We start from the raw sequence: 27,554 nt of genomic DNA on the forward strand, positions 1-27,554 counted from the left end.
GAGTCATCTAAATTGCAAAAGAAAAAATGCAATTTAGTTTAGTTCGGTTGGCTTTTATAAATAAAACCGAACCAAACCAAATCAAATCAATGGGGTTTGAGTTCGTTCGATTGGTTCAATTATTTTAAATATTTTTATTGACTCATATATGCATTTTTAGATGACAACGTAATTTTGTATTTAGACATTTATACCTTGTCATACAGTAAATAACAATGTCAATGAGTATAAGTTACAAGACCATGTCAACACCAAATAATAAAAGAAGTCAAATAATAAGGTAACAACGTGTATTACAAATGACACATTACCTAGACCAAAGTTAGACTATCCATCACACAAAACAATTGAGAAACACTTCAATCTTATATTAGACCTTAAAAATGTAACACTTTCTCCCAAGATAGCTAAAAAACATCTTCTAGTACTAAAAAATTCATTTACAATAACACTAAACTCTTTCACTAAAATCATGATATCCAAATATCATCCATTAGAGTTCTTTAAACATCATAATCGAAGAGGTTAATACTTAAGAAACAAATGAAAAAAATCTAGAAAGAATGAACAAGATTTAAAAATATACTATTTTGTTTTCATGCACGTCTACTAATCATATATTCAATATTAGAAAGTCTCTCGTTTAGTTGTGGGCTCGAAGCCATATCTAAACATGTATAAAATATATTAATATAATATGTTTTGGTTTGGTTCGGATCGATTTACAACATGCAAATCATAAGTCAAACCACACCGCACAATTTTGTTAATTATGACCTAAACAAATTTGAACCAAATGCAATTTTTTGCGATTTCTAATTTGATTGGATATTGAATATGTTAAAGATTTTTATTAGGTTAATTCGTCTTTATTGATGTGGAAGTCTATCTATCTACTTAATATAAATCTAAGGTTGTCATGATGACAATCCTAGACAAAACACAAGCTTCATGCTGAGGTGGCATTCTCACAAAGCTTCCTAATCCTAAATTATATTGATATAATTATTATTAAAAAATCTCCTACCAAAAAATATATCTCTTTATTATATTATCTTTAATACTTACATTTTATAATTATATTTTCTTTAATTTTCATTTTAATGATCTCTAAAATCGTAACTAAACATTACAATGACAATAATATATAAAAATAAAAAATATATTTTATTTTATTAATTACTAAAATTGTAACTAATACGCTATATTTTTATATAAATAATTCAAAATTTATATAAAAATATGAATAAAATAGTAAATATTTTTATCAGAACTAACGTTATCGAAGCATTCTAGAACTTGACTGAATCCGTAAACAAGCTGGTTTCTTCTAAAGTCAGAGTGTCTTGAATTCAAAACATGATGATATCACACGCCTATTCTTTATAAATAGACTTGCTAACAAAAGCTACACACTAGAAAAACCGTTAGAGTACTAAATTGTTCTCTAAGATATCATAGGGAGGTGCTGGTGCATAGCAAGCCTTGTTGTGGCATTCAGGAAAAAAACTCATCAATTTCTAATTGTTGGTCCTTCTTGCATGAAATTGCAAGACAACATGGTAGCGCTGTCAACATCTACCTTCTACAATAGCATTCATTTTTGGAAAGATTAACACTGAATTTTTGTCCATTGTATGATATATGCCTAACCTCGTAGTCATTTTCACCTACACGACTGTAACAAATGTACATAATAGAATAGTATTAATCAGCAAATTATAACAAGTGTACATACTACAATTGTATAAATCACCAAATTACCTCACAATCCAATGGTTTGATTTTTGTTACTCCTTTTCCATCCACTTTTTGATATTTAGTAGAATGTTACTTTCATATTTGGCAATCTTGTATTTGTTTTACTCCCAACTCTGCATAAGATACACTATAATTTCTTTAACCATAGTGATAACAAGCTTGGCTCTTACAATCATAGATACTGATTTGAATGCCTTTGGCATATTATTTACCAATGTGTCATATCTTGGACTAGTTTTAAACCTTGATTTGCTTCAGAACCTTGGTGAAATTTTTATAAGGTGCTTGAATGCCTCCTTATGAACACCCTTAAGTTCAAACATGATTTTTTTTCTCAAGCATTGACACGAGTAGCAATTGCAGCCTTCCACACCAGTTCCCTCAGTTTAAGACCAAAAAACTTCTTCCTGAAATTGCTATATAAATGTCTAGCGACATAGAAAATGGACTAGAGTGAATTGTATGAATACAATGAATGGACTAAAGATAATACATTGAATGCAGTGAAGGGATTGAAACGGAAATCACTAACAAAGAGTTTAGGGACTAAAATGAATGCACTAATACCTAACACAAAACCATTAGTCAACATATGGTAGCAACTCCTCAAATGCTGGCAACAACGCATGCATATTAAAATAATTGAAGTTAATAACAATAACAAGTATGAAATTATTAAAATAATTTAATTGTTAACGATTCTAGAAACCAGCTCCATGAATCTTTTGTTTTACTCCCAACTTTGTTTTTCCCTCAACAACAACAAATGCTATTAACTACATTTAATCATTTGAGTCCTTCTCAATGGCTGCTAGTATTTGTCAACCATGATAACCCTTTAAAAAACACCCATCCAATTTACAATAGGTCTGCACTTGAAAAATATATCTCTGCACGCTTTGAAGCATATGTACATCCTTTGGAAGTGTGGATTCAATGACCTCTCAAGATGTTCATTACTTTCCTCTCCACCTTGAAATTGTTGACTTGTAATTTTCACAATTGATCCAGGGTTTGCCCTTAACAGTTCATGTCCATAATCATGAATTCTTCTATATTTTCCTCTAAGTGAATCAACCACTATATCAAGAACAAATGCCTTTGCTATATATGTTAGTGTTTTGTTGTTCCATACATTCCACTTTTGATGTGTCTTCTCCATTATATTTGTGAAATTTAAATTTGGATTCTCTCTTACATTACTTAGAATCTTCTCTTACCTAACCACTTGAGTTAAGCAACCTCACCTTCTAATTCCTAATACATGTATACTTGTCCCCTATTTTCTTCAATTGCCAAGTCTCTTTTCTTTGTATTTTTGCACAATATGTCTCCCATGAACAACATGACTTGCATATTACTCTCATTCAACCTAAAATAAATGATATGTAGGTATTTTATTACGTGAGACCATTATAACCATTAAATTTCATGAGTATTTAATTTTTTTTTGTTTTTTTGACAATATCTCAATCCACCTCGTAATACTCTTAGGCATCTGGCGAAATTTCATTTTTGTTTCCTGCTTTCGGATGTGTATCTCCGAAAATACTTTTTATTTAACGTTGAATTGTTCTGTAGATGCATATACGGAACCGTTTAAACAACGTTAAAAAAGAGTTTCGTAGATACATCTACGGAACAATTGAACGTTAAATAAAAAAAGTACTTCCGAAAATACACCTTCGAAACCAGAGATATTTTTGGAAACGCACATGGTGCGTGAGAAACCCCAAGAGGTGGGGTGAGAGATTTCCTAATTTTTTTTCATACTCAATTTTTTTTATATTGTCAATTCATAACAATTAAACTCAATTTAAATACTAATACTTTTTTTTTAAAATTTGTATAACTCTAAAAAAGATACTTTTGTCATTTTATATTATATATAAAAAAATTTTAAGAATATATTCGAACAAAATTATTATTAAATTTTAAAACTATGAATATTTCATTTATTTAACAATTATATATACTTTTCTCAAATTAATTAATCAGAACCCTACTCAACGAAGCTCAACAGCTCCAGCAAAACGACATTGCGTTTCGTACTGAACTCAATTCGCCGGAAAACGCCGCCGGAGTTCGTCGTCGGCCGCCGCAAACTGTCAAAAGGTTCGTCCAGGGTTTCCTTCTCTCTCTCTTGATAAATCGAATTTCCGTTCTCCTCTATTGTTACATGCACGAGAATTCGATTCCATGATTTCGCACTAAATCTTAGGGTTTGACAGCATAGAAAATTTTAGAACAATTTTGTGATAAACTGATAAATATGAACAATTTTTATAATTACTTGCTAGTGTTGATTTTGATTTGAAGATTGCTTCCTTCACAAGAGCTGATAATCACTATACTAGATTTTATGTGTATCAGGACTGTTTACAGCTTACAGCACAAGTGCTTTTCAAAATAAGTGCTTATTTATAAGCTTGCATACTTATTTTTATAACAAATGATAAAATAAATTTAATTTTTTTTTATATGCTATATAAGTTGTTTTAATAAACTATCTTGGAGAACTTATAAAAATAAGCTAAAATATAGTAAGTGTAAAAAATGTCAAAAGTTGATTTGATAATCTCTTCTGAAGAGTGTCACAAACTTATGCCAATAGATAAGCTCAAGTAAACCAATCCAATCTGGCCCTTAATGTATTTTGGTCCTTGTATGAAAAGTTTACTTTTTTAATTCAATAATTTCTAAACAGTGCTTCACATATGTTCACACTTATTTCACACTTATTTCCTTTATTGCAGATAGTCCTGAATGACCTGTTATTGTAGGGTAATCAGTGTTGTTAATCATGGTATGGTCAAGTTTAAGTAGGGGAACTCTTCACTTGCCGAACTTAAGGGCTTTCCGAAATTCCGTTGAATTCAGGTAATTTGATGCTTGCATTCTTTCTGAAGTTTGTGTTACTCTTTTTCTTAATTAGGTTATTGATCAATGTTGTTCTAAGGAATGATCGGAAGCATATTTTTAATTTTTATTTAAGAGCTTTTACTTTACCAGTTGAGGAGATTTCTTTGACAATTTTACTCTCTGTGTTGTGTTTTTATTTGATTGTAATTTTTTTTTGGTTGATTCAGGGGCCGATCTATTATTCCTGAAGGATCAGGTTATAGCATAGTTAATCCTTGTTCTGGATTCCAGCGTGATTTCTCTTGTAAAATACGTCTGTCCGGGTTTAAGCAAGAATTGAGTACGTCGTCATTCCATCAGTGTTATCGCTCTTCAGCTTTTGCTTCACACAATGTTGGAAGGTTGTGTTCTATGCCTGGTTTTCGACACTTTTCATCTAATGCATCCACAGAGCAAAAATCACGAAAGATGCTCATTTACTTGACAGGCTTGGTTTTTGGAATGGTTGGAATGTCATATGCTGCAGTTCCACTTTACCGGAGATTTTGCCAAGCAACTGGTTATGGGGGAACTATTACCCGCCGTGAGGTATAGGTTACTTTGTTTTCAATGGTTTCTCATTTTCTTTTCAAATTCTTTGGCAATTTATTTTACATTCGATGATTGCAATTTCCAAATTTCACTTTTTTACAGAGTGTTGAAGAAAAGATTGCAAGGCATGATAGCAATCAAACAGCCACCTCAAGGTGTTGTTTTTACGTCGTACATGTCAGATTTCTGCCAGTGGTTTGATTGTGATAGAATTTATTTTATGAATTTTCTGGCTGATAAATGTATGGTTATTAGAAGTAGTCTTCACATAAAAAACTATACATTGGAAGATTAACCTACAAACTAAGTTTTTTAAGCTGTATTTAAATAAGATTTTACTTCCTAAAACTTGCCTTTTCTAAACCACATGCATATTTCTATTATCAGCCATAAGAGTTTACCTTAGGCATGTCCGGCGACGATTAAGTAATGATCCAATAGAGATATGCTGACAAGGAAATATTCAATAAACCGAAATTAAGTTGATCAGCTAGCTTTTTTCTAGTTATAATGGGTTGATGAGCTACCATTGTTTATTTTTTTTCAGGGAAATTGTGGTACAGTTCAATGCTGATATTGCTGATGGAATGCCATGGAAGTTTGTTCCTACTCAGAGAGAGGTTTGTCTTTGTTTAATATATCCTTAACCTTACCGCAAATATGTTGTGTTTCCATCACATAATTTTATTTTATATCATGAAAGGATTAAATTTATTTACGACAGTCCATGATAATTTAATACTGGCAACTCAAAGAAGGGTGCTGAAAGTCAAGTTAAAGTTCTTAGCTATGCTCTAAACCGAAAGTGCTTGGTTGTCATAAATTAATCTAATCTTTTGGGGGACAATGATATTTTTTAAATCTAATTCTTGCATGCAAATGTTTTATTTGTTACTACTTGAAAAGTTGGATGTTGTACACACCCCGGGATATCCAATAGGAAAAGTGAAATGGAATTGTAATGTAGCATTATTCATTTGCCTGATATCCAATAGGAAAAGTGAAATAGAAGAAACAATTGTAATGTAGCATTATTCATTTGCTCTACCAGGTAAGGGTGAAGCCTGGAGAAAGTGCCCTCGCATTTTATACCGCGGAAAACAAAAGTTCTACTCCGATAACTGGTGTTTCTACATATAATGTGACTCCTATGAAGGTACTGGTTACTGAAGAATACTCTATTATATAACAAAAGTTGCCCTTGAACTCTTCACGTCACATATCTATCTACCATGACAATCTGAGATTTTGACAAGTTCATATTACGAAGTTTCACTTTATTAAAATCATGCCTCAGTTAAGAGCATAATATCAAATCTATTCGTGTTGGAATGGAAGTCCTTTGAGATCTCTTTTATGCTCAAATAATAGAGAAGCTTAACTTTGAAGAATTATTGTTCATTTTGCTTCCATATTTTCCACTTCTAGAACTATAAATTTTCCTGTACAGGCTGGAGTTTACTTTAATAAAATACAATGCTTCTGTTTTGAGGAGCAGCGACTGCTTCCTGGAGAGCAGATTGACATGCCTGTGAGTAGTTTCTTCAATCTGAACTCAAGTATGCAATAATACTCATGCATATCTTGATTCTGTGTTTCTTGTATTGCAGGTATTCTTTTATATCGACCCGGAAATTGAGGACGATCCTAAAATGGATGGTATCAATAACATAATATTATCATATACTTTCTTCAAGGTTTCTGAAGAATAATACCCACTTCAAGGCTTCGCTACCTTTCAAAGGGCATAAGAACCCCGGAAGCTTATTCATGAGTCTCAAGTGTAATTTGTTTTATTATTAAATCACTTTTGTAATTTTTGAGGCAGCACTCTCTCTCCAATTTAGTCCCTAAAATATATAAATAAAGACTAGCTTCTAAATTTAGTGAATTCCATCACTTAGAGACTAAAATGATGAATTTTATATACTTAACAGTCTGGAATAATTATATTTATTTTCTTCAAATTTGTTTATACTTTAGGGACTGAATTGGAGAGAATGTGATATTTTACTGACTAAATTGATGGTATATTCTTTGTTCTACACTAAGTTTCTTAAACAAGACCTGTGATCAGGTTTTAAAGGTTATGTGGAATCATTTATTACCTTCCTAAATCAGTGTTGTTTAGTGTTAATTTACTGTGTCATGTGGAGTGCAACAGATACCTGGTGAAGAATGTATCAGCCATTTATACACAATACTTTGTTTTTAATGTTAATTGAAAAGTTACACTCGATGAGATATTTGGCTATGGATGATAGAAACCAGAGGTGAGTCTGGACTTTAGTTTGTTGGGCTCATATATCATTATATATTTGATAAAATCCCATTATTTCCAATATTATATATTACTTTCCCTCAATAAAATATTCCATCCAAATACACTCTAAGGGTCAAAGGAGACACTAAATGATGTGAAATTTTGTAACCTAATATATGTCAAGCTATTATAGGGTCAAAGGAGACACTAAATGATGTGAAATTTTGTAACCTAATATATGTCAAGCTATTATATTGAAGCCCAATTCTCAATTAGTTTTTGTTCTGAATATTTTTACACATAAATTTTACAATAAGTACATGTTTGGATAGAAGACGTCCGTGAAAAGCTAAAAGCTACAAAGTGTAGCTTCTGGGTTGGACGTATGTTTGTGAGTTTCTCCCCTCGCATTCAAACATAGCATAAATCATAACTCCACAATAATTTTTTTTCCGGTTAGTAAAAGTGGAAAATGCTCTTTTCATCTTTATGTGTTCTTCCATACCACCGTGAAATTTCATAAATATTCCTAGTGTCTAGAGATGCATCTCAGAATGCGTTTTGTTTGCACACTTTTCAGCGCAAATTGGTAAATTATTCTTATATTTGTAAAATATTAGTTCAAATGCATTTCGTAAACATGCATCTTGGTTAACAAAATAGGCCTCTTGTTTAACAAAATACAAGTGCTTTAAGAGCCTTTTATTTTTAATTAATCCCAACAAAGAATCACGGTTGTTTTAATTAAAAAGATTTAAAGCAGCTTTTGCTGTAAAAGTTAATTTTTATACTTTTGAATCTTGAATTTGATTATTATTTAATAGGGTAATTAATTACATACTTACTATCTATCATGTTGGTTGATTTTAGCAAGGTTGATTTTAACAAGACATATTTACGCAAATGCATTTTTGAATTATTTTTTTTGTAAAAATAAGGGTGGAGAGTATGTAAAAAAAGTATGTTTGAAGATACATTTTCGAACGATTGAGGCATTTTCGGATTTTCAAGGGTGTGGTTGACAAACTAAAGGTGGAAAGAGTATCCTTCATAAAAGTTTAGGTGAGTTGGGTTCCGGGGACTCACCAGGATCAGGGCAGGTTTTAAGGCTCAGAGAACACTTATAAAAATATTTACAAATCATTCGTCAAAGAGATCCTCGCATCAACAAGAGTTAAACCTACGATCTTTTGATTTGTGAACCAACTTCTTACTAATTGAGTCAATATACTTCTACTAAATCCTCAATAGTTTTGTTTGATCAACAAAATCTAATACTTTATTATAGTCTATATATTTAAAGTGCATTTGTAATGTAAATTGCAGTCAAATTTATGTTTGAAAATAAACTCTTTTAATGTATTGAAGTAATTAAAATAGTTTTTGTTTGTAAAACAAAGTAGTCAACAAAGTGATACTTCGATAATTAACTTTTAACTTTCTTTTTTGAAAATTTCTTCACCCACCTCCTAACCTTCTTGTCCACCCCTGATGAATTTACCACACTACCCCTTGTTTCGAAAGTTCATTTCCGAAAATGTACTTTTTTTGTTAAAAAAGGTGTTTTCGGAAATGTATCTCCGAAAACGTGTTTTTTTTAATATAAAATATTGATTTCGCAGATGCATCTCCGAAATAAAGTTACTTTTCAGAAAATGTGGTGTTTTCGGAAGTTCATCTCCGAACGCACCCCCCTTTGGAGGAATTCGGAAATGAACTTCCGAAATATTTCAAGACCAAATTGGTCTTGGAATGTTTCGGATATACACTTTCGAAATAATTAATAATTATTAAAAAAATTAAAATCAAGATAAATCAATACAATTAATAGGTATAAAATCAATGTGAATCAATAAAATGAAGGTGAATCAATAAAATCAAGGTGAATCAAAACATCCTAAACTATTTGAAAGTTAAAAATTATTTTACTAACTTATATAAATCAAAAACATTGTAATTCCATAAGTAAATTTTGAATTATATAGAATTAAATATAAAATTTATTCATTAAATAAAATTAAGATAATTTTTTTTTTAATTTTTTTAAACTAAATAAAAAATTATCTCATTTTTAATTATGAATCAGAATAGAAATATATAAATATATAATAATAATTATTAATTTTGTAAGTGAAATATATAAATATATAATATATAAATATATAATAATTAATATATAAATATATAAATATATAATAATTATTATAAATTAAAACACTCATTTTTATAATTTTTATAATTATTATATAAATATATTTATAATTAATATATATAATTATTATATAAATATATAAATATATAATAATTTTTATAAATATATAATAATTATTATAATTATTATATAAATATATAAATTAAAACACTCATTTTTTAAATTTTTTTTGTAAATACATAATGATTATTATAAATATATAAATATATAAATAAAAAATTATAACTCATTTTGTAAGTGAAATTATTTTAATTTTTTTAATTAAAATTATTTTAAATTTTAAAATATGAATCAAAATTAATAAATTATATCAAAATATATAATTATTATTATTTATTACTCATAAATTATATCAAATTTATAATATATAAATTAATTCATATCCTAAAATTAATTTTTGGAATTTTTAGAACTTTTTGTTTTTTCGGAGATGCATCTCCGAATTAATCAAAATCCTAATTTTTGGGATTTTTTCGGAAATGCACTTCCGAAGTCTGAAAAAATTTAGAAAAAAAAATATTTCGGAAATGCATTTCCGAAGCAGGGGTAAAATGAGATTTTCGCTGGGGATGACCTCCATAGATAGGTGGGTAAAGAAAAAACCTTCTTTTTTTATATAATTTGGCTTTAATCGCACTTTAAATCTTACTATGTATCACAACAATAAAAATAATTTGAGTTGGGGTTAAGTTTGTGAAAAGTAAGAGATCAAAATTGAATTTAAACTAATTAAAAAACGATGTTTGAGGATATAAGTTGTAAGGTGGAAATAATGAAAAACATTGTTTTAAAAAAAAACTCAAACATGTTTTACATTTTCAATCAACCATTAATTTTAACTTCTATTTTTTTATAAACAATTTTAACTTTTTTTTTAGTAAAACAACATATCTCCACACAAGAGACTAATTAATTTTTTATTGAGTTAATTAGATTAATAAAATAACAAAGAGTGTGAACAATACTAATTAATGTGAGGACGAGATATAATTGCTTACTACCAAGTATAGTATAGTTGAGATTTCATAATCATGTTTAGTTAAAATGGTGTCTTTTCCATTATCAAATTTGTTAAAGTCTTGTTGAATGTTTTATCATAGTCATAGCATACCCCACAACTTCAACTACAAGCATTGAATAGTGCCATGTAATAGGTTGATTTTTGATTCATAACCAAACGAATTGGATGACATTTTGCTAACCCTTAAAATTCATGCCACTGTGTCTTTTGTTTTTGTTGACGGCTTCAAGAAGAAACATTTGAAAGCTTGTTCTTAACAACCTTGTGGCCTTTGTTTTTGTTTCTTTAGTTTTCATGAGTGTGTGTGTCTTTCTCTTTGCCGTGGAAATGAAAATGACTGTCTCCAACTGTTCCATGTTCTGTAAGATGAAACTTCAACTTCATACAAAAGGAAAGGAAAGAAAAGTATGTATAAGTATTATGTGGTAAATATTGAAATACAAAACTAACACTGGTTGACAAAGATTTGTCGCAATTTTTATCAACCGATTTATGTAAAATTATATTAGATTTGTTCTCATCAATCTCAAGTCCGCGTCATTGTAGTTATGAGATATTGTTTGTTTTAGATGTTATATATAAATTACTCTTATCTCGATTCCCAAACAAGGTCAGAGTAATTTGACCCGCCAAAAATAGTTGTCCTCAGTTAAGGAACTTCGAATTTCAACATGCTGTCCTCATATTCCGGTTGACCTCAAATCACGTCATTGTGGCTACGAAGTATTGTCCGTTTTGAGTGTGAAAATTCTCTCAGCTGATTATTAAATAATGTGAGACTATTTTGATTGGTCTAGAACAAAATTCAAATGCATTTTTCACTTATATTGAAGACAAAGCATTAGAAAGTATAAATGAAATTGAAAAGACTCCTAATGTAATTTGAGTTACACAATATTGATACATGATGATGGTAATGTTGAAATAAATATATATGGATATTTAATATGAAAAAAATAAATTTCTTAAAGACAAAAAAAATGAAGTTGAATTGACATATTGTCAAATATATTTGGATCTGAGTGATATGAGGATTAACTAACTGATTAAGAAATATAATGTGTAACACAAGTTATCAAAGCGTTAGCCATCTACCACATACAATTGATTTTGAACAAATTAAACAAGATTTATATTTGTCTTTTTGTCACTTTAAATCATCTCATTAATTTTCTCCTTCACTTTTAAGTAGTACTAACTTTTGCTACTCTGCATTAAACCAACTTGTCTATAATTATAAATAAATGGTCCATGTTTTTTTATAGAAATCTAATATCCTCTCTGCGCAAAGATTAATTTCTGTAAAGACCGCAATAAACAATAAAATTCTACCTCAAGAAAATTTAATACTGCTGCGTGTCCAGAGGTGAGTTTGAATCCAGAACCTCTAGTCATCACATTCAAGTTGTCTTCGATATATACAACGGATTAATGGATTAATGTATAAGTGAGATAATAATAAAAAGATTTACTTGGTGTGAGCAATACATAATATAGTTGATGACAGTGTAAAAAAAACAGTGATGTGAAGCTGAGCCAGTCCTTGGAGAGTGATGTTCTTTGGTTGGTTTGACTGCTTCAACAAGAAACCTTTGAAAGCGTGCTATTAACAACCTTTGAATCATCTTTTATTTTTCTAATTCAAAAATATTCTACTATGTATTCATTCTGTGGTAATGAAAGTGACTCAAAGAAAGTAATAAGACCAGATATATAGATTAACTAAATGTTTATAGTATAAGCGTGTATTATGTAAGTGCTTATGTAAAAACACTAATGAAAAAGAAGAAAACTGTTTTCCTGTAATCTGTAACTGTTTTTCTCATCTTGTTGGAGAGCCGGGGGAGGGCCGGGAGTGTTATTGGACCAAACAGAATTAAGAGACTTTGACACTATATACCTACGCAAAACTTTATCGCATTAGGTGTATGGATCATTTCTCTTATAAATCCAATATTTCTTTCATATCTAGTTGAACTTAACCACTCACACTTGAATCTCAACACATCTATATTTTTATTCTTTACTTTAAAATAGTGAATAATGATATCGACACCTTCCAATACTGTTTTGCTGCGGCCATTTTTCGTATGACATTTTTGTAAAACCTTAAGTGAAATGTAGTAATTTAGTAACTAAAATAGGTAACATTTGTAATTAGAGACCAGTCTATGTGAAGTAAGCAACACTCAATTATAAACAGATTATGCATGAAATTCTGTTCTTTGATATGTGTATATGTCAAGCAAACAATATGATGCTTGCATTTGGGGTCAAATATTTGATATATTTGAGATTTAAGGAAGTTTCAATATCCCAAAAGAAAGCAAAATCAGAGACAGTAAATGTTTATTATGTAGCTGAACTTAATAGAACCTATAAAATTATTCTATCACATTGTTAATATTAAGGTTTTAAAATACGATCTGTTACCGCAATGTCTACGACGAACCGGCGTTGCATTCCGTTGATAATGTTAAATGTAACATACTATGCTAACTTAATTATCATGCATTAATTAAACATGCAATTTTTCTCTATTTAAAATAGTATTTTTTCCCACTTTTTAGTAAAATGATCCAACATTAGTTTCACTCATTATTACTTAAAGTCACACTAATTACAACTGTTAGTGTGTAATACAAATTTCCAATTCAACATGCAATTGTAAACTTTGGATTAATTAAAGTGAACTAGTGATTATCTTTTACTTAAGCCAAATGGAAATTTGAAGGAACATAATAAGGATTGACAAATATATGATTGAGAAGGAAATTTAATCAGAAAGTTTGGTGTAAGAGAGCATGCAAATCCTAGAGCATGTTGGTGATGTAGCAACAGAAATTAAATTTAATTAAATTTTGCAAGACAGTTACCAACCTCCAAACTTCATCTTTAATCACTCTATATATAGTCCATTCAATTCTATAACGGTTACATACTTACACATTATAATTTCACTTAAACATGGAGAGACAAAACACTAAATCTTCTTCTAAGGTTGGAGAGTGCTTAATTATTATTTTTAATCTTGTTTTGTTCTACTTCCTCTTAGTAAATTAGTCCTAATTATTTCAATTTTTTGTTGCATTTTCCTTAATTTTCAATGGCGAAAAGTTTGTCAAGAACACTTCACCTTCTTCATCTCAATGGAGTAGTACTGATTCTAAGGGAACGGTGAGATAGATGCTTAGCATTTTTAATATCCTCTCGCATAATCTCAAATACTACACAACATTGTTGTAGCACCATTATAACCGTTATTTGTTCTAAATATCATAACTCAGAACAATAGCGATTTGTTCAAATTCTATCATGTTATAGCATTATAACGCAGACTATTAAAAATTATTGTAATTCCATGGTATGCATGGAATCCGTGGATGATTTGGAATTTCAAAACTAACATTACAATGTTGTGGGACAAAGAGAAGTCATTGAAGATAATTCTCATGCATCCTTAGTGATAGTGAATGAAATGAGATTACTTGAAGGTGTTTTTAAGCAACAATACTTGTTGCATACTTGACTTGATGGTTCTTCTAATCACATATATTTGTGAAATCATGTTTTACATATACAAAAATCTATTTTAGAAATGCATGCATATAACATATGTGATATGTCAAAAGCATGACTAAACCATTATACCTTTTCAAAAGTTGTCTTCATTCCACCTAACAAGTTTATCCATGCAACTTTCTATTTATCATGATTTCTTTAAATCATAATTGACTAACCTACATATATCTCTTTATAATTTGTTAAAAAGTATTATGCTACAATTAATATATATAAGATATTTTTCTAAAAGAGTTCTTTTTTTTTTATCATTTACAAAAGTAATATATTTTGGAGTTTGACATCAAAAGTTTCATAAGCATGGCCCTCTAAGTCTTATTATGTACTCCAAATTTATAATCATTTTAGTTTTGCCTTTTTACATTCTCTCTAAGTGATGATTTACTTCTATAAATAGAAAGATATATTCCTATTTTAATATGGTTTTAGAAAAGGATATTATTAGTATGTCTTACTTTATATAGTTGTTAAATGCATCCAAACTTGATTTTTCATCCAATTATTTCTTTAAGTTGGCTAGACATGATATATTGGACCATTATTCTTTTATTAATCAAGTGCATAATCAATAACATTATGGACCCCATAATGATCACATTATCACTTTTTGCCTCTTACTTGTTTTAACAATAATATTATAATAATACACTAGCACCATTCTATGTATCCATAATTGGTTATATTAAAAAAATCTACCACATTATTATTATACATGGATCATGATTGCCAACTAAACCGACATTATTGAAATTTTTTCAATAGGCAAAAGATGTACTCAAAGAAAGGTTTAATGACAAGACTAAGGTAATGAGTAATACAAGTACTATTTAGTATATCAATTTCTTTTTTGAAATTTTGGTAACAATTTTTGTGTTTGTTTTAGGGTTCAAGAAAATCTCCTACCAAAGAAAATACTAAACCACAAGAATTCAAACTCCACACTCAAGAAAGAGCTGTCAAACGTGCAATATTCAACTATGGAGTAAGATATACCTAGTGAATGATCAATGGTGAAGTTAGTATTAAAATTTTCAATTATTGATGACTGTGGTTTTGGTTAGGTGACAACTAAATTGTATCTCATGGAATTGCAAAAGAGACAAGAAGAGAAGTTGATGAAGGTATTAGGCACATAATAAAGAATATATATATATATATATATATATATATATATATATATATATATATATATATATATATATATATATATATATATATATATATTATTATGAGAATAAGATAAATATTTTAGAGACTAATTAATTCAATACATGCAATAGATTATTGAAGAGGAAGAAGTACGTATGCTAAGGAAGGAAATGGTTCCAAGAGCTCAATTGATGCCTTATTTTGATAAGCCATTTTCACCACAAAGGTAAATAACAATGATAATCAATTTTATTCTTATAATATATGATAACTTTATATATATATATATATATATATATATATATATATATATATATATATATATATATATATATATATATATATATATATATATATATATATATATATATATATATATATATATATACTACAAGAAAAAAGCTGTTGTGGCGGTTTGAAACGCCGCTAAACCATACTATAATACTACAAGAAAAAATATTTCAAACCGTCACTAAACATGGTTTAATCCAATGATAATCAAAATGCATTTTTCTTTATCAGAAAAAAAGTAGTATTCACTATTATAATAATTTTATTAAAATATTGTCAATAATAAATATACAAAAGATCTGAATTGAGAAAAAATTGAGTTGCAGATCAAGCAAAAATGTTCAAAGAGAATCATGCATCCACATGCTGAGTAGCAAGTGCTGGAGCTGCAGCTCTGGCAATGGATTCTACAACATGCACCAATGTGGTCACCAAGCTCTTAACAATCCCATCAAATAGAAGCTTTTTATATGGTTGTGTGAAGTGAAGAAGAATGTAAAATGTACCATATGGTCCTTGTACTATAGTCCTTTTATCAATTTCATGCATGCATTTTGTACACTATCCAAACCATAGAGAGAAAGCTTGAGAGTTTTTTGTACTATAGCCTAGATCCACTGAATTAGATGGCCAGTTTTTTCTTATCATGTATTCTTTGTCACAAATAATAAAGATGAATCGTGTTTTTTAATTTGTTGTCCTTTGATTAAGGATCTTTTAATAGCATGCCTTGCTTTGTACCAACTGGAAAAAAATTTAATCAAAATTTCCTTTTTATAAGACAAAAAATCTATATTAAGAAAAAGAAAAATGATATTCTTACACCAAAATATTACAATACACCGTATTTTATTGTTCATCCTTTTTCAAATTAAATTAATTATATCTTTCAATCTCTTTATTAAACAATCTACACACTTTCGTAATTTTCATTTTAATTTTTTTCTCCCTCAATTTTCTTTTTTTTTATTTTTCTAACCATAAATAAATTAATAAATTAAACTTTTTTAATAGAACGAAGAGGAACACGTAAAAATTTACTCAACCCAAAACATAATTATTTTATGATTATTAAAAAATTATTCATAATTAATAAAAAAATTATTTTTAAATGTCAAAATGTCTATTTATCGACGGGCCACTATCAACAAAATATCTTTTTTATTTTAATTAACAATTGTCTTTATTTGAGACACAAAATTCTTATTTTCAAATGTTAAAATTTTATTTTTTTTCACGGGGCATTATAAAAAAAAATACCTTTTTTATTTTAATTAACCATTAACTTTGTTTGAGACACAATTCTTATTTTCAAATGTCAAAATTTTTAATTTTATTACGGGGCACTATCAACACGAAACCTATTTTATTTTAATTAACAATTATATATAAATACACAAATGAATGACAATTATATATATATATATATATATATATATATATATATATATATATATATATATATATATATATATATATATATATATATATATATATATATATATATATATATATATATATATATATATATATATATATATATATATATATATATATATATATATATATATATAGCTTTGTTATGATTTTTACAATATGTATCTCAAAATCATTTTTTTTTGTAAGCAAGTTATATTGAAGGGAACAAAAGTTCACAGAACAAGATTACAAAAATGGGGCTATAACTCCGGGGAAAAATTACCCACCAATTGAAATCTATCTTAAGTAAAACAAAGGGTTTTTGTCAAACTCATAAAAATTACAATTGGTATGGGGAATATTCCCAATAAAAGACCACCGCCAAATGAGAGCCTTGCAACTCTAAACCACATCACGGGAGTTCCACACAAAATTCTTAAAAATCGCCCCATTCCTAAAAAGCCAAATACTCCATATAATAGCCAACCACACACATCCCATCTTTCCTTTGCTAACTTTGTTAGATCTACAAAAGGATCTCCAAATCCAAAAACTCTCCTTAAAGTCCACATCTTTATAATTAGATAAACCAATCCAATTAGCCATTTCCTTCCAAACTTCATCCGCCTTACAACACAAGAAGAAAAGATGGGCGGGAGACTCTAAATCGTCATCACATAAAACACAATTAAGGTTGGAAGAATAAGGTAAAATACCTCGAATCTTAAGCAAATCCTTTTGAAGGGATCCTATGCTTGAAGCATCTCCAGCCGAAAGCTTTGACTTTTAGCAGAATATCACCCTTCCAAACAAAAGGAGTCACAAAGTCTAAACGATTAGGCGGACCATACAACAAAAAATCTTTCTCCATAATGTTATAACAAGAAGACACGGAAAAGACCCGTCATCCGACGGACGCCACACCACGCGATCCTTCATACCTCCCCCCACCGTAGTTGACACCGGAACCGGACGAAGTGGGTCCAACAAAAGTCTCAACAAAACCACCTCACCCTCCAAAGCCGAAGGAACTAAAGGAATCCCCAAATCATTCCAAACCCACACATCACCTAACCAAGCTCCCATGCAAGCGACGGAAACATCCTGTAAAAGAGAAACAGCAAATAAAGACGGAAATAACACCTTTAATATTCCCTCCTCCACCCATGAAGAGTGCCAAAAAGAAGTAGAAAAACCAACACCCAATCGAAAAGAAACATTGTCCACAAAAAGACCAGCGAGCATTCTTTTTTCCAAATACAAAATATCCGACCACCACACTGATTTCGAACTATAACTATCAATCTTACCACCTTCGATGACCATCCTAAGATTGATGTCGCCATAACGAGCCTTAAGCATCCGATACCAAATAGAATTAAAATCCTCCAAAATACGCCACTTCCACTTCGAAAGAAGTGCCAAGTTAAATTCTTCAAGTCTCTTAATACCTAGCCCCCCCTTTTCCATCGGAACACAAACATCCTCCCATCCCACCCAATGAACTCTTTTCTTCTCCTCCGTGCCCCCCCAAAGGAAATTGTTTTGAATTTTATTAATCTCCTGAATAACCTTCTTCGGCGCCAAGTAGAAAGAAAAAGTAAATATAGGTACACTACCTAATACCGATTTCAAGAGAGTTAATCTACCTCCGAAACTAAGCCACCTCCCTTTCCAAGAACTCAAGCGCCTCCTAATATTATCAACCAAAGGACTCCAAAACTTAACCCTTCTAGGATTAGATCCAATCCGAATGCCAAGAAAAGAAAACTCTTTATCTTCCCTCTTGCAAGCAAGTAATGAAGTAGCCACATCCAAGAAACGAGAATTAATATTAACTCCAATAAGCTTACTCTTATTGAAATTTATACCGAGACCCGACACCATCTCAAAACCTCTTAATACCGCTTTAATGGCCCATAAATGCTTCCAACTACCATCTCCAACCAAAAGAGTGTCATCCGCAAATTGAAGGATGTCGACAAAACATCCACCTTTAACATCACAACCGACGAAATCCCCATTATGCATCGCCTTGTCAACCATAATTTTAAGGCCTTCCGCAACCAAAACAAAAAGAAAAGGAGATAAGGGATCTCCTTGCCGAAGCCCCCTTTCAACCGTAAACTCTTTGGTTGGACTACCATTAACAATAACTGACATTTTGCTAGAAAAAATTAAAACTTCCATCCACTTCATCCAAAGCTCCCCGAAACCCATCCTTTTCATCATAAATCTAAGGAAATTCCAACTTACCTTATCGTAGGCCTTTTCAAAATCTACTTTAAAAAGAAGACAACTCCTTCCTTCCTTCAAAGAAAAATCCAATAATTCATTCGCAACAAGAACCCCGTCAAGCAATTGACGACCCGGAACGAAAGCGCTTTGACAAGGAGAAACAATGGCATGCAAAACCCTTTTTATACTACCGGCCAAAACCTTCGAAATAATTTTATAGATACAACCTACCAAGCAAATAGGTCTATAGTCGTCCAACCCCAACGGATTAGTAGACTTCGGAATTAAAGATAAGAACGAAGAAACAATAGACTTCGAGAAAGCTCCACCCGAAAAAAGAGCCTTAAAACAACCCATAAAATCATCCATTAAAAAATGCCAATATTTCTTCACAAAAAAGAAGAGAAAAACCATCCGGTCTCAGGCTTTTAGAACCATCACAACTCCACACCGCCTCTTTAATTTCCCCCTCCGAGAAGGGTAACTCAAGAGAAGCGCTATCCTCCAAAGACAAAGCGTTGAACATCCCATTATCAAAAACCGGTCTACTAAAATTATCTTCCTTAAACTTGCTATCAAAGTGACGCCTCACTTCTTCCTTAACCTCTTCCACTCCATCAATAGTGCCACTAGGAGTGGAAATAGAGCAAATATAATTCCTCCTCCTCCTCTCTTTCATAACTCTATGAAAATATTTACTATTAGAATCTCCATCATTAAGCCACTTTAGTCTTGATTTTTGAATAAGCATATTCTCTTTGATTCGAAGATTCAACCAAAATCTACTACTAGCATCTTTTTTAATGGCTTGAATCTCATTATCCAATACATCACAATCATCCGCCTCATTCAACTCACGAACCCCTTCCTCAACTTCCAAATCGAACTTACCAAACACCGTGATATTCCACCATCTAAGCTTATCCTTAATGATACGAAATTTCTCCTTTAGGACAAAATCTCCTCTCCCTCGAACATGGATCGCCTTACATTCACACTCCACAAAATGCATAAACTCTTTATTATTGAACTATTCATTATTAAGATTGAATGGTTTAGGACCCCAATCCTCCTTATCAACAACCAACCAAACCGGGCAATGGTCCGACACAACCCTTTGCCCTATGAGTTTCCCCACCACTCCCCAAGAAGAAATAATGTTACCGTCGACAAGAAAACGGTCCAACCTACTTTTTGATTTTCCATCCCCACTAAACCAACTAAATTTTTTTCCCTTACAAGGAACATCAATCAAACCACACATATCTATAAAGTTAGAAAACTCACCCCATCCCGCTCTATGCGTAGAGAAAGAAACACCAACTCTCTCGCTTCTTCTTTTAATAGCATTAAAATCTCCTCCAATTAACCAATCTCCATCATCAAATCTTTTTTTCAACTCCACCAATTCCTTCCACATAGAACGCTTAATAGGCAAAGAACAAGCCGCATAAACATTAAAAAAATAAAAGAATTTATTCTTCCAACTAACCTTAATACCCAAAAAGCTCGTTCCTCGAAAACTGAAAACAACCGAAATAGAACTAGCTTTCCATAAAATAATAATACCACCCGACCTTCCCTCAGATTCTGAAAAAGAGAAATCAACGTCCAAGTTTCCCCAAAAACTCCTAGCCACATCTTCCGAAACAGAACTCAATTTAGATTCTTGAAGGAAAAACACATCCGCTTTGCCTCTTTGAATAATGCAACTAATACGTTTCCTCTTAATCCAACTACCTCCCCCCCTTATATTTAAAGACCCAATAATCATAATAAAGGAATAAATTTCGCCTTCCCTCCAAAGGAACATTTCGCTTCGTTAATTTTTAACTCCTCAATGCTATCTTGAGTGCTTCCCATAACATCACACGGAACCACACCTAAATTAGAAATGGCCTTCAATAATTTATCTCCTAAAGCTTGCCCAAAATTATTAAGGACCCGTTGGTTACATCGGACAATGTCCGAGTCTGTTGCTCCATTATCGTAACAGCCAGCAGTTACACCTTCAGACAAAGGTACCGCAGGTATACACACTGTTGGGTCTGCTGCCACTGTATCATCCGGATAGACCAAAACAGAAAGCCTCTACTTACCACCGACTGCCCTACATCTTTCCAACCTTTTCTTTCCCTTCCCCCTCACACCTCTTTTGAATCCAGACTTCGTTTTAGAAAGCAAAGGAAGAGGCTTACGCCTCCTAAATAAAGCCTGTCGAACCTCCTTAACAGCACCAAGTTTTCTATCTCGCGCCCCTCCTAACACAACCTCCTCGGCAACCTCACCGGTAGCCAAACACCCTGCCCTATTACCCGCAGACTCATCATCATCCATACACCTAACCTCTGAGTTCACACCTAAAACCGACTCCCCCGTAAATGACTCAGACACGCGCGTATCCTCCGACACAAACGTTGGAACCACAACAGGATTCAAAACCGGTTCAGAAACTCCAAATTGTGTACCCAACAAAGCAAATTCAATAGCCTTATCAAAAACCCCCTTTGAATGATCAGACGCATCCACGATCACATCTGAAGCAAAATCATCCGCAACCAGAGGAAAGGCAACATCAGAGCTCTTCATCACGCCATCACAGTTCCCTACAGAGTCTGGAGACAGAATCGCATCGCAAGGAGGAACAGTTTTGAAAGGCTCTGCAACTGGATCCGCAGAAGCAATGAAACTATCCGAAGATGATGTCGATTCCTCCCCTAAAATCTCATCAGAAGAATCCATCGGCCAACCATCCTCCGAATTAGTGGACGCAACTGATTTGTGAGATTTAATAGAGGTGGAACTAAACCGAGAGGCTCCCAAAATATCTTCCCTAACAGTAAGAGGAAAAAATTTGTCGTCGATAACAACCCGCGATGTATCTGGAACAACAAAGGAAGTTGGCACTTTCACCATAATTCTCGCCGCGTCCAAGAAATCTCCTTTCGACGTGTGTTCATCAACACACATAAAAGAACGAAAAGAATCCGCCAAGCCGACAAAGAAATCCGAGCACCACGCATGGGCCGGAATTCCATAAACGCGAATCCATAACACTCTGCTAATGTCAACCATGGATTCATCCCATTTCTTGATCTCCAAGAACCAAGACTTCCACCAAGTTTCACCCTCACCAATAAGATCTTCAATGTAACCCTCCTCAACCTCCTCTAGCAAGCAAAGATCACCTCCCATAGGTGTGACCTTGATAGCAAACAACCCTTCCATCTCAAAGTGAGTTTGGATATTATACGTCGAACCCAACACTAACACCTTCCCCACATAAGCTTTTCTAAACCTCATCAAATCTTCCGCCTTAGATTTAAAACAGAAAGAAGAAATGAACTCCTTCCCACTTGGACCTGCCTTCCCCCTCTCCGTGCGAACTATCTTCGCGAAACTACGATTATCCCTCCTAGACCCCTCCCAAACAACCATACGGTTGCCAAACAGATTGGTTTTCTCATTACCTTTAACACCTCCTTTACTATCGCTAGCGGGCATCGAGATGTTCCTCTGAAAACGCGGTAAAATAGCAAGAATCTTCTTGCCCGCAATAAGCACGTTATCCAATCTCACAGCCAACATTCTCTCGTCCTCCACCTCAACAAATTTAGCGAATCCAAATCTTCTACCGAATTGATTTCTCCTGGCCGCAATAGCCACCTCGACCACCTTACCAATACAACTGAATAGCTCAAACAGCTCCTTAGCCTTAGTGTATTCTGGAAACTCGGACAGATAAACAGAAGTTACCGCACCTCCCTGCAACCCCTTTGCGTTAAAATTCCTCCCCCCGAACGGAAATGTATCCCATCTAGGTTTCCAATTGTGAAAAACCCTTATGTTCCGGACCACGGACCAAACATCTCCCCTAAAAGCACCTCCGGAATCCCGCATAATAAAGGGAAAAAACTGAGCACCCAAACGCCGAAAAAAGCAGAGAACCAAACAGAAGGCACACACCAGCAGACAGAACACGAGGACGAAGAAAGACAACCCCAGAGACCACGAAACAAAGCGAAACAAAGAAAACCGACCGGAAAAAACCTGAAGAAACCAAAAAAGGTCTCAAGCCACTCCTCCTCAATAAGGTCGCTAAGCCATAAAGCCAGGAGTTTAAACCAAAATTGAGAAAAAGAAGAAAACCCTTTCAGGCGCCTCTCCAAGATCCGCCGCACTCTGACCGGACAGCTACCGGGGAGAACGCATCGCCATCGTCTTATCTCAAAATCATATTACAACGTACTCATTATTACTTTGCTCTTGTCTTTAATGTTATGGGACACAACAAGTTAGATTCAAGCAATAAAACATGTATAAATGTTAATTTGCACTTGATAAAGTGACACTAGACACAATCGGTTAGATCTAGATAAAAAAATATATACATAAATTGACCCTTTTAATGATAAAATATTTTAAATATTAATATGTATTCTAATCTTTTCATTCTCATATGATTGAAAAACCGATTGATTCTTACTCTCAACATAATTTGTTATTTAGTAGGTGTTAAGTTATCACTTATTTGCATTTGTCTTTGATGTTGAAAATTTGAATTAAATACTTTATGAAATATCATGAAACACAACCAATTAGATTCAAGCAGTTAAACATACATAAACATAATTATAAATTTGTAGTATCATTTTACACTACTAAATAATTTTTACCCGTACAGACGCACGAGTATATTGCTAGTTCTTACACCAAAATATTACAATACACCGTATTTTATTGGTGATCAATACTAAACAACACGGTGTATTAATGAAAATTATGTCCTTAGGCCAGCCTGACGAAAATTGGAAGGGGTGTATCTGAAAATGAAATGTATCCAAGAGGATGAATACGAAAAAATAGAAGTTGGTAGCTAAAGAATTAGGCTTGTTTTTCTACCAATCCATATCCATCTAGTCTAACTCGAACATTTCTAAAGTGATCGTCACTACGATGGTATTTGCAAATGTATGGTTATATCGTGTAATATTAAAAGATGATCTCTTGTAGACATGGTTAAGCATCGGACTATGTTGATTTGGTGATTTAGTTTGTTGTGAAATTAAAAAAGTTGATTTCTTTGGATTATAGTGGTTATAACAATATGACGACTTCTCACTATGATAGACAAAATACTATTGTTTTTCTTATTATTTGAGGTAAAAATTCGTTAAAAATAAACATTTCTTATAACTTCAATACACGGGCGGAGCTATAGCCCAGCGAGCCCGGGCATGCGCCCGGGCTCAACCCCTCCTTTTGTATACTCCTCCCACCTAATAGTTGATTTTTTACACAACACTGTAAAATTAGTAATTTTTAGATAAAATTAAGGATAAAATTAGTAAAAAATAGGGTGTAAAATTTTTGGACAAAATTAAGGGCAAAATTTTAAAGCAAAATTAAGAGTAAAATTAATAGAAATTGAGTGTAAAATTAATAAAAATAATGTATAAATTTTTTGCCCGGACTCTCTAAAATTTCTGACTCCGCCACTGGTTCAATATCTTTTCGGTCACACAAGGTATATATATATTATGACTATAACAAATCTCACTTTAGTTGTGAGTGTATGATCAAATCTCATTAAGCAAGGGGTGTCATTAGTAAGACATCTTGTCTAGTTCAAGAAATTGGACTTATTGTTTGCTATTTCATCTTGATATCCATAATTATGGGCCCGTTTGTTTTGGCTTTTTTAAAAATGATTTTTATAGTATTATATAATTTTGTGAAGAAAAAAATTTACAAAGAAACTTTTTCTAAAAGCGTCAAATGAAAATTTTATTTGAATAGTTTTTCTTAAAATGTGGATTTAAGGTATCCGATTTATCTATGAAAAAAAATTTTGGATATTAAAATTTAAAAAAATCACTTAATTTTGAAGCTATTTCAAATAGATTTTCATAAAAATCATTTTTGAAATACAACTTTTTGAAAAAAATTACGATTTTCACTAAGTTTTGGTTTTCAGTAATGTATTTTTATGTTATAGGATATTAAAATTAGTGTTTTATTTTAGAAAAAACGAATATAAAAAAACTTGTAATATTTTGAAAAATGATTTTGGAAAATTTATTTTCAAAAATACAAAGAAAAAAAAAATATTTTTTTAAAGCTGAAACAAACAGGCCCATATGTAACTAAGTATTTATAAGTGGGACAAAACTTATGTACAATTCTTTAGGTGTGGTTATTACTATTTTCCAATGAAAATATGACAAATATACTTAAATATTATTTAGTGAGTGAAAATAGGAGAAATTTGCATACATGTAAGAGAAAATTATACACTTGTCATATTTTCATTAGAAAATAGTATAAGAACCACACCTAAAGAATTGTACTTAAGTTTTGTCCTTTATAAGTGTAAAATAGGATAAGACGTTGATGGACTTATGTGTTCACTGTTTCATCTTATGGTTCTTATTATTAGACTTATATGGTGACTATTTTATTCGATTATCTATTGGGATGCAAAACACGTAATTACAAGAGTAAAAAATAGTAAGATTAGATTAAGCCTCTCAAGATAACAAGAAACAACAAAAATTATATATATGAATTCGCCTCTCAAGATAGGGGATTACTTAAACATAACATTTGGGAAATTGTGTATAATGAAATACATAAGTAAAAAAAGTAAAATACAAACAGAAATTAAAAAAGTGAATAAAAAATTATTAAATATTGAATTCTTTTAAAAAAAAGCGTAAAACTATGCTAAGATTCAAAGAAGATTGTATGAAAATATGCTAAGAAGATTGTATGAAAATACGATGCTGAAGGTTTGTGGATTAATCATGTGTAAAAATTTCAAGTGTTTTTAAAAGTTATTTGAGTTGATCTTGTAAAAATTCAAACAGAAGAGTAGATCAACCAATTAAGCTGAATATGTATAAAAATATTTGATACAGTCCCTCTATTCCCTTTCCCTTTATTTTTTTATTTTTATTTTCTTTCTGTTGTATATGTTTTTTTACTCCATCTATTTTTCCGCTACTATTTATTATATATTTTAATATAAACGTTTTCAAAAATCAAAGTTTTAATAAATTAATCTTAAATGTCAAATATCACATTCTTATTTTGTGATTTGAGTTGCTAGCTATGTTGACATGTTTAGACAACTTATTACTTTTTATGTAAGTGATTTAATATATTTGAATCTTCAACTATATAGGTTGATGAGAAGAGGAATGAGAAGCAGAGCCCAAGGTTTTATGGTCATATCAAATAAATAAAAAGTTAATTTAGTTGTTTTTGAATTAGAGTTAGTTATCACATGCAAGTAAAATACATATTGTTTTCCATGCGTCTCTTTCGAGGAAAATTGTGGCTGTAACAACAAATTCACAACCACTTTCTTTGGGATGTGTTGATGTGCATAAAATATATCCTTATGCACGGTGCATAAATACTCAAATATTGTTTATATTATTCAAAGTATTATATTTATTATTCAAAATAATATACAGATTACTCAAAATAGTATAAATATTACTTAAAACAATGAATATATTACTCAAAATAGTTAAAATTCGATATTACTCAGAATAGTGTAAATATTACTCATATAGTGTACTCATTACTCACAATTAATAATTACTCATAATTAATAGATGTGTACAAATAATGCATATATTATTCATGAACTATGATATTATTACTCGTTTCTAACTAAAATGTTACTCGGAACAATTTAAATATTACTCGTACGAGACTTATGCACCGTGCATAAGGATACCTTATGCACATCAACTTGACCCACTTTCTCCTATATAGGAATTACAGTTGTGTTAAGTAGATTTCAATTATGTATCCGGGTGTAGATATGTATCGGAGAAATGATATTCTTACATCATTTTCTACACTACAATGTATTTCACTATTCACCAATATCACGAACAGAGAAATATTATAATAATATAATATTTTTATAAAAAGTAATTTTTTTTATTAAAGAGTATCAATATAAAATTGTGTGATTAACCAACTTCATAAGTTTATTAACCAACATTTTATATATCATTAACCAACTTTATTTTATTACTAAAAATTATTTTTAATATATAAATATTTATTAACTAACTTTATCACTTCATTAACCAATTTTTTATATTTTATTACTATTTTTCTAATATATGTGAATTTATTAACCA

The 27,554-nt window shown here is 31.1% G+C and overlaps 4 protein-coding genes across 5 annotated transcripts; 2 read left to right on the top strand and 2 right to left on the bottom strand.

The window, feature by feature from the left end:
• Window positions 1-3,736: 3,736 nt before the first annotated feature.
• LOC131656235 (cytochrome c oxidase assembly protein COX11, mitochondrial-like) lies at window positions 3,737-7,453 on the top strand. 2 transcript variants are annotated; one of them, XM_058925990.1, is made up of 8 exons: window positions 3,737-3,876; window positions 4,518-4,641; window positions 4,851-5,211; window positions 5,317-5,369; window positions 5,762-5,834; window positions 6,266-6,370; window positions 6,665-6,745; window positions 6,825-7,453. In XM_058925990.1, exons 2-8 carry the CDS (start codon window positions 4,565-4,567, stop codon window positions 6,924-6,926), a joined length of 852 nt encoding a protein of 283 aa, XP_058781973.1. In that variant the 5' UTR covers window positions 3,737-3,876; window positions 4,518-4,564; the 3' UTR covers window positions 6,927-7,453. The 2 variants fall into 2 exon arrangements, with proteins under 2 accessions (XP_058781973.1, XP_058781974.1); XM_058925991.1 differs by having other exon boundaries at window positions 3,762-3,876; window positions 4,545-4,641.
• Window positions 7,454-13,633: 6,180 nt separating this feature from the next.
• LOC131656236 (microtubule-destabilizing protein 60-like) lies at window positions 13,634-16,453 on the top strand. The gene is made up of 7 exons (XM_058925992.1): window positions 13,634-13,710; window positions 13,828-13,887; window positions 15,055-15,096; window positions 15,176-15,274; window positions 15,354-15,413; window positions 15,573-15,667; window positions 16,059-16,453. Exons 1-7 carry the CDS (start codon window positions 13,678-13,680, stop codon window positions 16,189-16,191), a joined length of 522 nt encoding a protein of 173 aa, XP_058781975.1. The 5' UTR covers window positions 13,634-13,677; the 3' UTR covers window positions 16,192-16,453.
• Window positions 16,454-19,750: 3,297 nt separating this feature from the next.
• LOC131658433 (uncharacterized) lies at window positions 19,751-20,401 on the bottom strand. The gene has a single exon (XM_058927727.1). The coding sequence runs from the start codon at window positions 20,399-20,401 to the stop codon at window positions 19,751-19,753; it is 651 nt and encodes a 216-aa protein (XP_058783710.1).
• Window positions 20,402-20,419: 18 nt separating this feature from the next.
• On the bottom strand, window positions 20,420-21,163 carry LOC131658435 (uncharacterized). Its single transcript, XM_058927728.1, has one exon. The coding sequence runs from the start codon at window positions 21,161-21,163 to the stop codon at window positions 20,420-20,422; it is 744 nt and encodes a 247-aa protein (XP_058783711.1).
• Between the last annotated feature and the right edge of the window lie 6,391 nt (window positions 21,164-27,554).

Source organism: Vicia villosa, linkage group LG3 (assembly GCF_029867415.1).
Source record: "Vicia villosa cultivar HV-30 ecotype Madison, WI linkage group LG3, Vvil1.0, whole genome shotgun sequence".
Classification (NCBI taxonomy): domain Eukaryota; kingdom Viridiplantae; phylum Streptophyta; class Magnoliopsida; order Fabales; family Fabaceae; genus Vicia; species Vicia villosa.

Bases quoted from the DNA above. Each gene is read 5' to 3' on its own strand.
- LOC131658433 (XM_058927727.1), bottom strand. From the start codon at position 20,401: ATGCATTTTGTGGAGTGTGAATGTAAGGCGATCCATGTTCGAGGGAGA.
- LOC131658435 (XM_058927728.1), bottom strand. From the start codon at position 21,163: ATGATTATTGGGTCTTTAAATATAAGGGGGGGAGGTAGTTGGATTAAG.
- LOC131656235 (XM_058925990.1), top strand. From the start codon at position 4,565: ATGGTATGGTCAAGTTTAAGTAGGGGAACTCTTCACTTGCCGAACTTA. The intron at 5,212-5,316 runs GTATAGGTTACT...ACTTTTTTACAG, and splicing joins GAACTATTACCCGCCGTGAG to AGTGTTGAAGAAAAGATTGC. The intron at 5,370-5,761 runs GTGTTGTTTTTA...ATTTTTTTTCAG, and splicing joins AATCAAACAGCCACCTCAAG to GGAAATTGTGGTACAGTTCA.
- LOC131656236 (XM_058925992.1), top strand. From the start codon at position 13,678: ATGGAGAGACAAAACACTAAATCTTCTTCTAAG. The intron at 13,888-15,054 runs GTGAGATAGATG...TTTTTTCAATAG, and splicing joins GTACTGATTCTAAGGGAACG to GCAAAAGATGTACTCAAAGA. The intron at 15,097-15,175 runs GTAATGAGTAAT...TGTTTGTTTTAG, and splicing joins GGTTTAATGACAAGACTAAG to GGTTCAAGAAAATCTCCTAC.